Below are 12,379 nucleotides of genomic sequence, written 5' to 3'. Positions count from 1 at the left end.
TGGATGGATGGATGGATGGATGGATGGATGGATGGATGGATGGATAAAGCTTAAATGCATGGAAAGGTTTAGCCTGGGTTTTATTTATAAAAGCACAAAAAATACTAACCATGCTTCCAATGAGCTAAAAGAAATAAATTCCGATATACAAAGCACAGGTAACACAAATAATGAAAAAATTCAAAAACTAAGAAAAGAATGATATAGCACAGCTCTTTTTAAAAAAAGAAATAACACCTTTAGATGGTGAGACATCTCCAATAAAAACACAAGCACAAAGTATATCCAAAACCTGAACACCTGTGGATCAAGATAATTTTACTTTCATATTACAACAAAAACAGCAATTTCCACTCTGTTTTTCTTCCTATTAACCTCTTATCTCAGTCTGGCTTGGTTATTCTACATAAAAAAGAACTATCAGTATCTGGATGTTCTGAGCTGATTAAAAACACACAGAGAGACTCAATACATGCAAAAGTGTTTAGATTTTAAATTGTAAAATAATTTTAACTGATAACTCGTAATTTTCCTTCCTCTTTTCAATCTACCTTAATCTGTTGTCATCTGTCAAAAAGATTCTAATAGAAAAAAAGAAGTTAGAGGTTGCAACATGTCAAGCTGTAAAAAATAGTTTAAAGAGATATGTACTAGAAGGTGTATCAGCTAGTTACAGCATTTCTTAGCATTTCTGGTTTCTTGGTTGAAGTCTTCAAATCATCTTTATAATGTCCTGCTTCCAAACATGTGTTTATCTATGTTACAGGCCAAGGAACAGCTTAATCATCACTGCCTGCTTGTAGAAATAGACCAAACCATACTTCTTTAAAGTGACTCACACTATATTCTTCAGTTTACCTACATATAAAGCTCCCTTCTTCCTCATATTCTCTCCATCCGGTTTTCTAACCAGTAATGGCTTTTTGAGCATCTCTCACCTAGAACATTTCATTGACAGGGCTGACTCTAGGGTGCTCTTTCTGAAGTGATTGCTCGCTAACTAGCTGCTGATTTGCATTTCCCTCATTTCCAAGCATTGATCGGATGTTTCAGCACAGCTGAAATCGAACTGGCTTACAAAGGACACCAGTGAGCACATTACTGTATCAGAAAGAAGGGCTTTCCCTGATGAGAGACAAAATATCACTCAGAATCTGTCTTATGGTACACATAAACACCATTAAATAACCTACACTGCACTTTACTTGTTCCTTTTTTTTTTTTAAACACACACACTCATTGCCCTTTTCTCGTTTTCTCTGCCCATATAGTCAGAACTACCATTTGCAGGCCACCAGGGAAATACGCCCCAGCCTCGCTCTGGATCCCTCTACCAATTACAACTCACCCAAGTTTCGCTCCCGGAACCAGAGCTATATGCGGGCTGTCAGCACGCTTAGTCAGGCTAGCTGTGTCAGCCAAGTGAGCCAGGTGAGTGTGCTCCTTAAACTCTGAAACATTTATTTCAAATAGAGACTGTTGACATTTTAAGAATATGTTGACACTTCTTTTCACACATAAAACAGAAGATAGAAAAAAGCAGCATATATCTAACAATCTGCATTTAGTTGTTAATTTTTTTTTTTCTGATTTAACTTAGCAACACATATTTTACCTGGCCGTTTGTTTTACTTTATCTGTATTAATTGAGACACTGAACAGGATGCTGATATTCATCTTTTTTTAAGAGGCTTATTGATTTCTTTGAAGTCCTAAAAGCCTCAAATCCCTTCTAAGTCCAAATCTCAGTGGAGCAAGATGTTTAGCTTCAGGGACCTTTGCATTACCAGATGGGAATATCAAACAGTTTTTAATCTGTACAACATCCGAGTTAAATCAGGGCCAGTAATATAAGTGAATAAATGAATTTCATTTCTCATTGTCTGTTATATTCAGAGAACCAGACTCACTGTAATGTGCCTGCAAGGTTTAGGTGAAAGAAATTGAAGATGGTGTTTTTTTATTGATTTAACAGTGATACTTACAGTAGCTGCCATTCAAAATGGCCGTTCCCAGTCAAACGGCAGCCGAATGGCAGCCAACTTCCTGCCACTGGAGTGACCCCCCTCCTTCTCCTGGGTGTGCATTTTTTTACTCTTACTCCACCCTTTCACCGAATTACAGGGTCTGACCAGGAGAAAGGTGCTTCTCTTTAGATCTTAATATCCACAAATCATTACAGAAAGAATATTTTATTACAAAGAATGATGTTTCAAAAGGAATCTTAGGGGAGCAGCCAAGGGCCCATCAAGGAAAGTGGGGACATTTTGAATGGCTACTACTGTACCTTAAATGAAGTAGGCCTAAAAGAAAAAATGTTTTGCTGAAAGTTATATGTAAAGTTTTTAAACCAGAGCAAACTAAAAATTAACATATATCTCATCTTTAAAGGGATCATCAAATTATTCTATAGGGTATTTGGTGATGGTCCTTAAGGTCTCTCAAAAGGGTGTGTAACATTGGTTGGGCTGAAAATGGCATATTTGCTGTTCCATGAGCCCTAATGCTAGCCTGGTTATAAGCCTCAGAATGTAATGACAGGTTCCCTCCCTTTTATGGTATGCTCATGAATATTGAGATGTGCACTGATTGGTTTGTTTATAACGAGTGAAGCTGCTGAGCAAAGACACATCAGAGCAACAAGCACTCACTGACTGAAACATCAAATTGTTGATATGGTAGGGGGACCAGACGTCCTCTTTTTCCCGGATATGTCCTACTTTTTATACCTGAAAAATGTCCTTGGGGAATTTCAAAATCGTCCGGGATTTTGGTTGACTACAGTACAGCACATAGTCGAAACAGGGAGCCAGCAGGGGACGGAGTGACCGAACCCGACCCAGTGATGGTAGCCTGGACAATGACGGCACCATGCATACCGACCGGGTCGGGTTCAGTCGCTCCGTACCACTGTGGCTCCCTGTTTCGACTAAGTGCTGCACTGTAGTAACTCGGTCTGGTCCATTCAGGGCCCCTCCCATGATTAGAAATAGAGACCGAACGTTGAAAACAGAATTTTATTCTAAAACGCTGGCTGAGTTTTGGATTTCAATTGAGAGGGAATACCCACAGCTATACAGGGCGGCTTTTGATGTGCTGATGCCGTTCGGCACTACCTACTTGGGTGAAATGACTTTCTCGTCTCTGATATACCCATCCATCCATCCATTATCTGACACGCTTGTCCCGAGTGGGGTTGCGAGGGGTGCTGGTGCCTTTCTCCAGCAGTCAATGGGCGAGAGGAGGGGTACACCCTGGACAGGTCGCCAGTGGCTCGGATGCACCTTAAAAATAAATACAGATCACAATTGAATGTGGAGGATGATGTCCAAGTAGTGGTCTCTAACAATAAACCAAGATTGGACTTTGCTGCTCCAAACATATTGCACATCTATCTCATTAGGTGAAGTTAAGTTCAAATTAAAATAAGGAGTAAATTACGGTAGAACAATGTTATGGCTTTTGTGTTATTTTGTGTTATCAATTAGCTCGTGTTTGGATACGTCTCTAGTGCGAGCGCGGTTGCGTGCATGCACTATAGATGCGCAATTTTTATCTACGTTGGGGGTTGCAAGTCATTTGCACCGTTACTTTGGGGGTCGTGGGCTGAAATATTTGGGAACCCGTGGAATAGAAGGTAGAGCGTCATAAAGGCACCAATTTGATTTTTAGATCAGTTGCTGATAGAATTTCATCATTAAATGCTACTATATACTCCCTGATGCTGCAGTCAACATTAAGAAAATTTTGCAACAGGTTTTGTATTTATCAAACCTAACATATTATTTCTGTTGCGTGTTACACTTTGTTATGCTTCAAAATCCTTTTTTTTCAGTCACAGCTGTTTGTTATGACCAGAATTTGTCCAACTTCTCTGTTTACTTGATTTTAAGTAACCCTGGTGTCATTACAGAGCGCCTTCCAGCCTGCTGTGTTGAAACAGCCTAACTCAGATACCAGCTGTTGGAAACACTCCCAGTTTCCCTGACAGCTGATGACAAAAATATATTTTATTATGGACCCATACTGTGATTCAGCAGTTTTCTCTAAACTTTCTGCCTGTACGCTTTTATCTAAAAAGCAGTAATATGGCTCTTAAAATCTCTCTGTCCCTATTTAAAGCGGCAGTAATGCTAAACTGTGATACCCACTCTATTTTTCTTCCACTCCTTCAAGTCTGGGGTTTCCAAACAAATTGCTATGTTTTTATGATCTTGACTCAGAAAGTGTTTTTAACGCAGAAGTAGAATTAGTCCTCCCTACCAGTGTTTACTTCTTTAAAGCTCGCCCACATTTTATGCTTAAATGATCTTTGCACCACATCCTTTTTTGTATTGCTAGTTAGAAGTCACAGATCCATTTCCATTTAAAATGTATTGTTTTATATTAAGGAAACAAGACTAGAGTTCCAGATATTACCTTCACAGGTTTTATCATAAATAGTTGCATTTGCAGGGCTGTTTCTGCTTCAGAAAAGCACATTTAAAATGAATCATCTGTTGTGAAAATCAATGAGAAGGCTGACTGTTTTATTTTCTGTATGTTTTATAGCTCTTTGCCTCCTTTAACTGTGGTTCTCATTTCCTTCAGGTTAGTGAAACGGAAGTAAATGGCCAGTTTGAATCTGTGTGCGAGTCGGTGTTTAGTGAGGTAGAATCCCAAGCCATGGATGCATTGGACCTTCCTGGCTGTTTCAGAACCAGGAGCCACAGTTACCTAAGAGCCATCCAGGCTGGATACTCCCAAGATGATGACTGCATACCCCCGATGGCATCCACTGTTACCTCTACCCTCAGGTCAACCACAGGTGAGGAATGCATTTTAAATCCAGTTGTTGCATCATGAAAGCTGGTCCTTTAAAAAAAAAAAAAAAAAGATCTAGCAAATGAAAACAAAAACATATGTGATAATAGATGATTATAGAGCAGTTAGCACAAAGTAGTTTGAACATGTGCTGCATGAATCATTCTGTGCTTCATTTTTCATAGATTACTATAATTAGAGCTTGTGAATTTCCGTTGTTTTGGATGCAGTGTTTGATTTGCTCATCATTTCAATGCATCGGAGAGTAAAGCTATGAACCCTATTGAAACCCATACATTTTTAAAAGCAAAATCAAGTCAGAATAGGGACTCAACAGTTTTTTTTTATTTTTTTATTCCCATATAAAGCTTAAAGGCTTATTAGGAAAACATTGGAGATGCGAAACTGGGCAAACAAACGGTGCAATTGCATTAATCAAAACATTCTATTCCAAGTTAAGACTGTAGCACAGTAACTGTTGCAGTTATCGTGTCTAAACTTTGTTAATGTGTGAAGAAGTGTAAAGTGATAATAATTCTGGTGAAAAACATCAATGCTGTTTACTTGAGCCTGAGATATAACTTGCTGACTCTCAACTTCTCTCACGGCTGGTGGATTTACTGGTGGGGAAACAAAAGCTTTCAAAGTATGAAGAATATGTGGAAAAATTTTTAAAGAACGGCTCAGAGAAGAAGTATGGATGGATGCGGGTGCCGACTTTAGCAGTTTAAAGAGCTAACATAAGCTGGGGTTGTTTTAGGGAGAGTTAGAGGTCTGAACAGCTGGAGGTGTGCTCATGGTTAAATAAATGTCTGCTTACACTGCTTTCTCAATACTCAAATTATTGCATCTGTAATGCAGTAACATTAAATTTATTCATCTGCTTTTTTATCTAAAAGCAATTGGAGCTTAAATTCAGTTATTCTAATTGAATATCACTTTTTCAATAGGGTTCATGCTATACTTTCCTGATTAATAAAAGAATGTTGAAAGCTTTGCTCACCTTCACTCTTTTTACTGCACAAAGTTTTTTTTATTGTTTCTTTCCCATCCAAAGCTAAAGAGAAGTACAGTTATTCCTTCAAGCTATTTCTATTACAGAGTTATTTCTTTGGTGAACTTTTAAGTAAAAAAGCTAAATCCGCTTTGTGCAATAAAAGTTGTGGAGAATGCATGCTACAAATTAAGGTTGAGAAGGCAGTGTAACCTAATGCTTGAAATGGGTTAAAACAGGAGTGGCTAATAATGTTACCCATGTTTCAGTGACTGTCAATTATAAAGTGGAAATTCCTTCTTCAGTGATCTAAAGATGAAACCAGATATGAACATACAATGTATAGAATGACACATAAACCTATTTTCCTTTTGCTTTATGAGACTAAACCTTTCATTTTTTAGGTCCGTTTTAAGAAACAAAAAGATCCCAATTTGCTAAATGCCAGATTAATGTAAAAAAAAAAATAAAAAATAGAGAGGTTTGGATACATTTCCCAAGTATTAAGTAGAATTTAACTGTGTAACTGGGATCCAGTGCTTTAGGTATTCTTTAAAAAAAAAAATTGAATTAGCTTCATTTAGTTAGAATATTGTAACAATTACCCATTCCCCCTACTGTAATGGGTGTAACTTAGTCTTCTCTTTTGACTACCTTAAAAGTATCTTTAGATTTATGACCCCCATAATCAATTTTTTGCACAAATGTACTCACTTCTAAGGTGTGAAAGAGAAATATTTTGAGATTCTGCTTCAGTATAACCATAATATTCTTTCCTCCAAATGTCATATTTTTGTGCACTGGGAGGGACTAAAGTATTAAACACCTAAGCGTCACCTCAACCAAAAATCGTATGTCGCCTATTTTGCAAATGATACACCGGTCATTGTATGCCAAAAATATATGGGTTTTTTTGTTTTTTTTCGAAGCATAGAAAATATCAAAAAACTGAATAAAAACATTAATAGCCTTTTAAAGTCTTTTATGGCCTTTTTTATGATTTTGTTTCTTCCTTATTGCAGGGAATTTCAGTCCATGATTATAGAGGACTTGTTTCAGTTATAAGGGTGGCTCTCTCTTTAAAACAAAAGCATTGTGGTTGTAGAGTCTTAAAATACCTTTACAGGTGTGCCTTTGGTTGTAGCATTTAAAAGCATTGCAGCATTCCTATGGCTCTTTTTAATTCTTTAAAGGCAGTTTAATAGATGTAAGACTATGCGTTTAAAGAGAGTAATAGAAAGAGTCCTATGAAAATGCCTTTTTGATTTCTTTTTTCATTTAGCAAAGGAAATGTATATTTTTTTTTAATGCCAACTGACCTTAAACACCTAAACAAAAAAATAAAAAAGGTTTTGTGTCTTCTTGTACAGTATATGCTCATGTCAAGTTTCAACTTCACTGAGGAGCTAATTGGAAGAATTCTCTTAAATTATTGTTTGCATTTTTGATATTTTAGATATGGCTTGTTTTGACTCATAAAATTTGCAGCATGACATAATGGTAATAAACTAAAGCACAATATCTTCAGCTGCTCACACCTGGGGTCATATTACACAAACATATTTACATTTGTCTTGCAGACAAAAATTATGTGCAGGAAGAAACTTGTTTACCTGACCAGGACAGTATACCTGAGGATTTGGATGATGCAGATGCAGCCCCACTGGCACATGATGATCTAGGCTGCCCCATCAGAAGAGACAGGTTTTACAATCAAGATAATGCTGGGGCTACAGCAAAACCATTGTCTGGACCACCTGTTTCTCCAAGCATTTTCAGATCCCCAAGATCCACTGCCCCTGAAAGACCTTCACCAAAAGCTATCCAGGCCAGCATCAAAGAATCTGCTACATTGGCTGCAGCTATCAGCATGCAATGGAAGGAAGAAGTTTCCGCCATGCGACGAGAATTGGCAGAGCTCAGAAGGGATCTATGTAAGGAGCTTCGTGCTTTCAACAGTAATTTCAACACTTTCACACAGCATTACAACACTTGGTCCCCTCAAGGTGGTGGAATGGCAACAGGAGCCGGAGCAGCGTTGAGCAAAGGAGTTGCTACTGGTTCAGGGACAGGAACAAGAGTGGGGACAGGACTTGGCAAGGGAGAAGATGCAACCACTCCCACAAATAAAAGTACTGGGGGCGCAAGAGATAAAAATCCCCAGATATCTAAAGTGTCTGTAGGGATTCAGGCCAAAAGCAAAGCCCTAGTAAGACAAAGCACTGCAGATGCAGCTGTCAACTGTCCAGAGGAGGAGGAAAAGAAAGGTTCACGTCGAAATTTGCCTAAACAGCTTTCAATGGATCCAAGCATTCTAGCTTGTCCGCAGTCCATGTATGTAGAGAGTGCCATCCCTCTTTCTCTGGATCCAATAATTCCCTGCTGTAGTCGAGCAGTTAAACCAGTGTTAAATGATTCCAGTCTTTCCTCCATATCTAAGTCAGACAAAGATATTGCAACTTCATCTTCTACTCTCACAAATGAGGCAGTAATGACACAAAACACAATATCACTCTCATCAGAAAAAGTTCTCGAAAGCTCTCCAGAGTCATCATCAATGAAACAAGAAATGCCTTTCACTCCTCAACTCAAAGATAGAGGCCCAACTAATGAGTCCATTTCACATTCTAAACAATCTCACACTGATGACAGAAAATCCCAAGTTACAGAACAAACTGAAAGAGATGAGATAAAACTACCATTTGCTGTTCCTACAGTTACTGTGTCTCCACCAGAAGAACATGATTATGATGTAACAACATATCAAGAATCTTCTGATAATGTCAATGTTGACAAGCCACAACCCATTCCTCAAGACCCCTCTACAGTGTCTTTGCAGTGTCTTTCAGGAGCAGAGGAATATGATCCCTCTGATTCAACAGTGATACAATCAAAAATAACCCTAGAGTCTACATCAGACCCTCTCAATAAACACTCTGATTCAAAATCAATGGATGCTCATGATGATATGCCTCACTTTTCAGAGGCTGTCCTCAAATGTCCGTCCATAGTGGTGTCAGAGCACTTTGACGAAGACCCCCCAGTAAGTCCAACAGATAGCAGCAATAATATTTCGCCTAGCGTCTCCAGTAGTGATTTTCACTCTGAAACCCCTTCAGAGCAAGTTATACCTGGCCCAGTCTTTGCTTTTAGTTCAGCAGAGTCTCAACCAAACACTGAACCAGAATTCCAAGACACAGAGTGGCCACCTCTACCAGAACCATTGGATAATGCCCCAATTTACCATGCTGATCTGGTCCACTTTGACATTGTCATGCTAACCTCCCTGGATCAAGATGACCTTGACTCTGTGTTTATGGATCCTGAACCAGAGCCTTTCAACCTGAGTGTAGACTCATCATTTAATGTTGATGATGTTGAATCCACCCTATGCCAGTTTGATTCTCAGAACTCCCCTTTACCAAATGTTGATGCTTGTGATGATGCCTCACAATTACCTGAGGTCCTTTTTCCACAAGTCACAGTTACAATTTCCCCACCAAGTTCAGTATCTCCAGATACATCACTGGAAATAGATTTTGGACCCTCAAGCTCAACACCAGATCCTACATTACCTGATACACAACCATCATCACCAGACTTTCAAGATGTTACTCCCTTAGAGGATGTTATAACGGAGGTACTGGAGAGTGTGACTTTATCCCATGAACATATGGAAGAGGAAACCCCAGACAGTTCAGAGAGGTCCTCAATGGAGCATGGCTTCCTGTGGTACAGATGGCAGAGAAGAGGCAACAGGAGAGACTTAATACGCAGGAGTGCCAGTGTTGAACTTTGGAGTGGTAGATATAATTACAACAGTTCAGAAATCACATATGTGTCTCTCACTCTGTGAGCACATGTCTCCATCTCAGCAGACAGAATGTAGCTCAAAATAAATGTGAATTCCATTGTTTGTAGCTTACAGTGATTTGAAGTGCAATAGACTGAAAAGAGGCATCAGAGCTACTATGCCTCTGACATATTTTTGCTTAGAATTATTTGAAAGAAAGGAACTGCCAAAACAAAACTATATTTCACAGATTACAGGATACGGCAAGAATGAAAGAAAGTCCTTGTGGAGGCAAATTACTAAATACTTTAAACTGTATAGATCTGATAAAGCAACACCCGTGGTGTATTTCATCTGGGATGCTTTTAAAAGCACTGTTTCAAATATTGAACTAAGCTAATGAGAAACGCCTTTGTGCTGTAAATGGTTTTAACATCTGTTTTAAATAGACTCCTAAAGAATCTCAGCAACTCAAGGCACAAGATCTCGATAATCGTTTCAAAAATGATAGACACTTTCTCTAAACCTATTTTACATTGCTTTCCCACTTTATTATGGAGTGAACCACATATTGTTAGTTATCATATAACTATAAAGATGCACTGTTTACCATGTGAGATATTGAATGGACTTCTAATGCTGTGAAATGCTGTTTGCACATTCTTGGAGAAGAATTGACTATAATACTGTTACAGTTGTAACATTGCAGGCTAGAGGAAAGCTGTGAAATGTTATTTATCATCTAAATTGTTAAAAACAACTCCCTCTTTAAGGTACTTGATTTTTGTTTTATTTGATAACTTAAAAAAAATATTTGATGTGCAAAAGGAAAGACTATCCTTTATTCATAAAATCTTTAAACTGACTGATTTGGTCTAAAGTTTTTAGACCAAACATATGTTTAAACTAAGAAGTTGCATTTTTATAAAGTAGTTGTAATTCATTGGGCAAAAAAGAATAATGATTCACATTATCAGCTATAATTATCAACCAGTACAGTTTAGATATGTAGCATTTTTGAATGCAAAAGCTCAAATGTTCCTCAATGCACACAAACACTTTTCCATCAAAACTACCCCACATACAGTATATACGTCTTTGCTGGACTGAAGTACACTGAAGTAAGAGAAAGTGTTGTATGTCTTTTTCAGTAAATATATTTCTAAGTGGGCAAGCAACAAGAAATAAGCAAAATATGTTGGTATAAAATTGAAGTACTCCATACATTAAAGCTACAGTGTGTAATTTTCAGCGACATCTAACGTTCAGACTGCAGACCGCAGCAACATGAACATCTCCCCCCCACCGCTTCTCCCCCCTAACAGTACGGCGAGCGTTACGGGACAAAATGTCTTCCACAACGTCCGCATCACCTACCTTCTGAAGTGATGAGGTTTGTTTACATAGATAATTTTAATACTGCCATCTATTGTTCAGTACCGTCTCAGTTCATCTCTTTCAACTTGCCGTAGTAACTTTCGAGCGTTTGTTGGCTCTGCGCTGCCGTAGCGCAAAGATGTCTGCCTCCATGGCTGCGAGACCTGCTCCTATTTAATTATAAATAACGAATTCTAAGGCAACACAAATATTAAGGTTAAGAGGCTAAGCTCATAGATGATGATAAATAACATAGTTATGTATAATATATTACATTTCTGACTGTATATCCCTGTAATTATTACACACTGTAGCTTTAAGCAAAGCCAAACAAATTCCTTAATTATGGGGAATTAGGCAGAAGGACTGAATTCAGTTTATCTTTTTATAGACTATCAGTGATGACTAATTAGGACAATGTGATTTGGTAAAAAATGGGGGGGCAGAGTCACTTTCAAGATATTAATAACTTTCAGGTATTTTTAGGCTTTCTAGTATATCCATTTGAGTTTCCTTTTGTTTTTCTCAAAGTTCTTCCCTAAGTCTATCCACATTCTTTCATATAAACGTATTTATTGTCTTGTTTTGGTTTCTTTGTGCTGGGGTCCTTTTCATGAAGCAGGTGTAACAAATTACAATTCAAATCCACAACTCTAAATTGATGCAGCCAAAAGTCAGGAACTCTGAGTGTTCGGTTTCACAACAGATGCCATCTATTAATTCAATCAATTTTAACTAGGTCCACTCAGAGTTAGACGCCTACGCAACAAGTATGAAAAGCCATTATCAGCGGAGCACCCCTTTGATAAGTCACCATGACAATAGGCAACAGGAAGTGCCTGTTTCACCAGACTGAAAATAGAAATTTTAATGCAGAAATGCAAAAAATGTAAATAAAAAAGAAGAACGCGTTTCAAAGACAGAGAAACAGCGCTACACCTACATAGGAAAGGAAGATGGCGAAGGAGAAGATTGTTGGTCCAGTTAATGCGTAAGTTTATGTGAAGTGGTCTTTGGCAGGCCGTTTTTAAATTTATTAAAAGCTCTCCTCTCTTTTGTGCCATTTGTAGATCACTAAAATAAGATTTTTCCTGATAATTTTTGTAGCAGAAATTTAATTTTAGAAAAATTTAGAAACATTTTTAGAAAAAAAATGTATACTATTAAGAATAAAGTTTTATATATCTAGAAAAGTTTACATATTTTAAGTGGTCGTTCTGACATTTAGGAGCTTCAAAATGTATTTATGATATCTGAAAAATATTCTCAATTTCATAGTTAAAATAATACAAATGAATCTGGAGATCTGAAATTAATTTCTGGACATCCAGAATGTCTAGAATGTTTTTTCTAGATGTGGAGAATGTAATTTTGTTTGAAATGGCCATTTAGACAAGGAAAAAATGCTTTTT

At 37.7% G+C, this 12,379-nt stretch overlaps 1 protein-coding gene across 1 annotated transcript in view; it reads left to right on the top strand.

Moving 5' to 3' along the window:
- The window catches only part of dlgap2 (discs, large (Drosophila) homolog-associated protein 2), a 179,785-nt gene that overhangs the window by 131,390 nt on the left and 36,016 nt on the right, over positions 1-12,379 (top strand). The window contains exons 5-6 of the mRNA XM_015396322.1: positions 1,272-1,431; positions 4,591-4,807. Of these exons, the coding sequence (XP_015251808.1) occupies positions 1,272-1,431; positions 4,591-4,807 (377 nt within the window). The remainder of the gene's footprint in view (positions 1-1,271; positions 1,432-4,590; positions 4,808-12,379) is intronic.

Source organism: Cyprinodon variegatus, unplaced genomic scaffold (genome assembly GCF_000732505.1).
Source record: "Cyprinodon variegatus isolate N-32 unplaced genomic scaffold, C_variegatus-1.0 Scaffold27, whole genome shotgun sequence".
Classification (NCBI taxonomy): Eukaryota; Metazoa; Chordata; class Actinopteri; order Cyprinodontiformes; family Cyprinodontidae; genus Cyprinodon; species Cyprinodon variegatus.
Note: the sequence above shows the minus strand (reverse complement) of the source record. Positions and strands in the feature narration are given on the sequence as shown.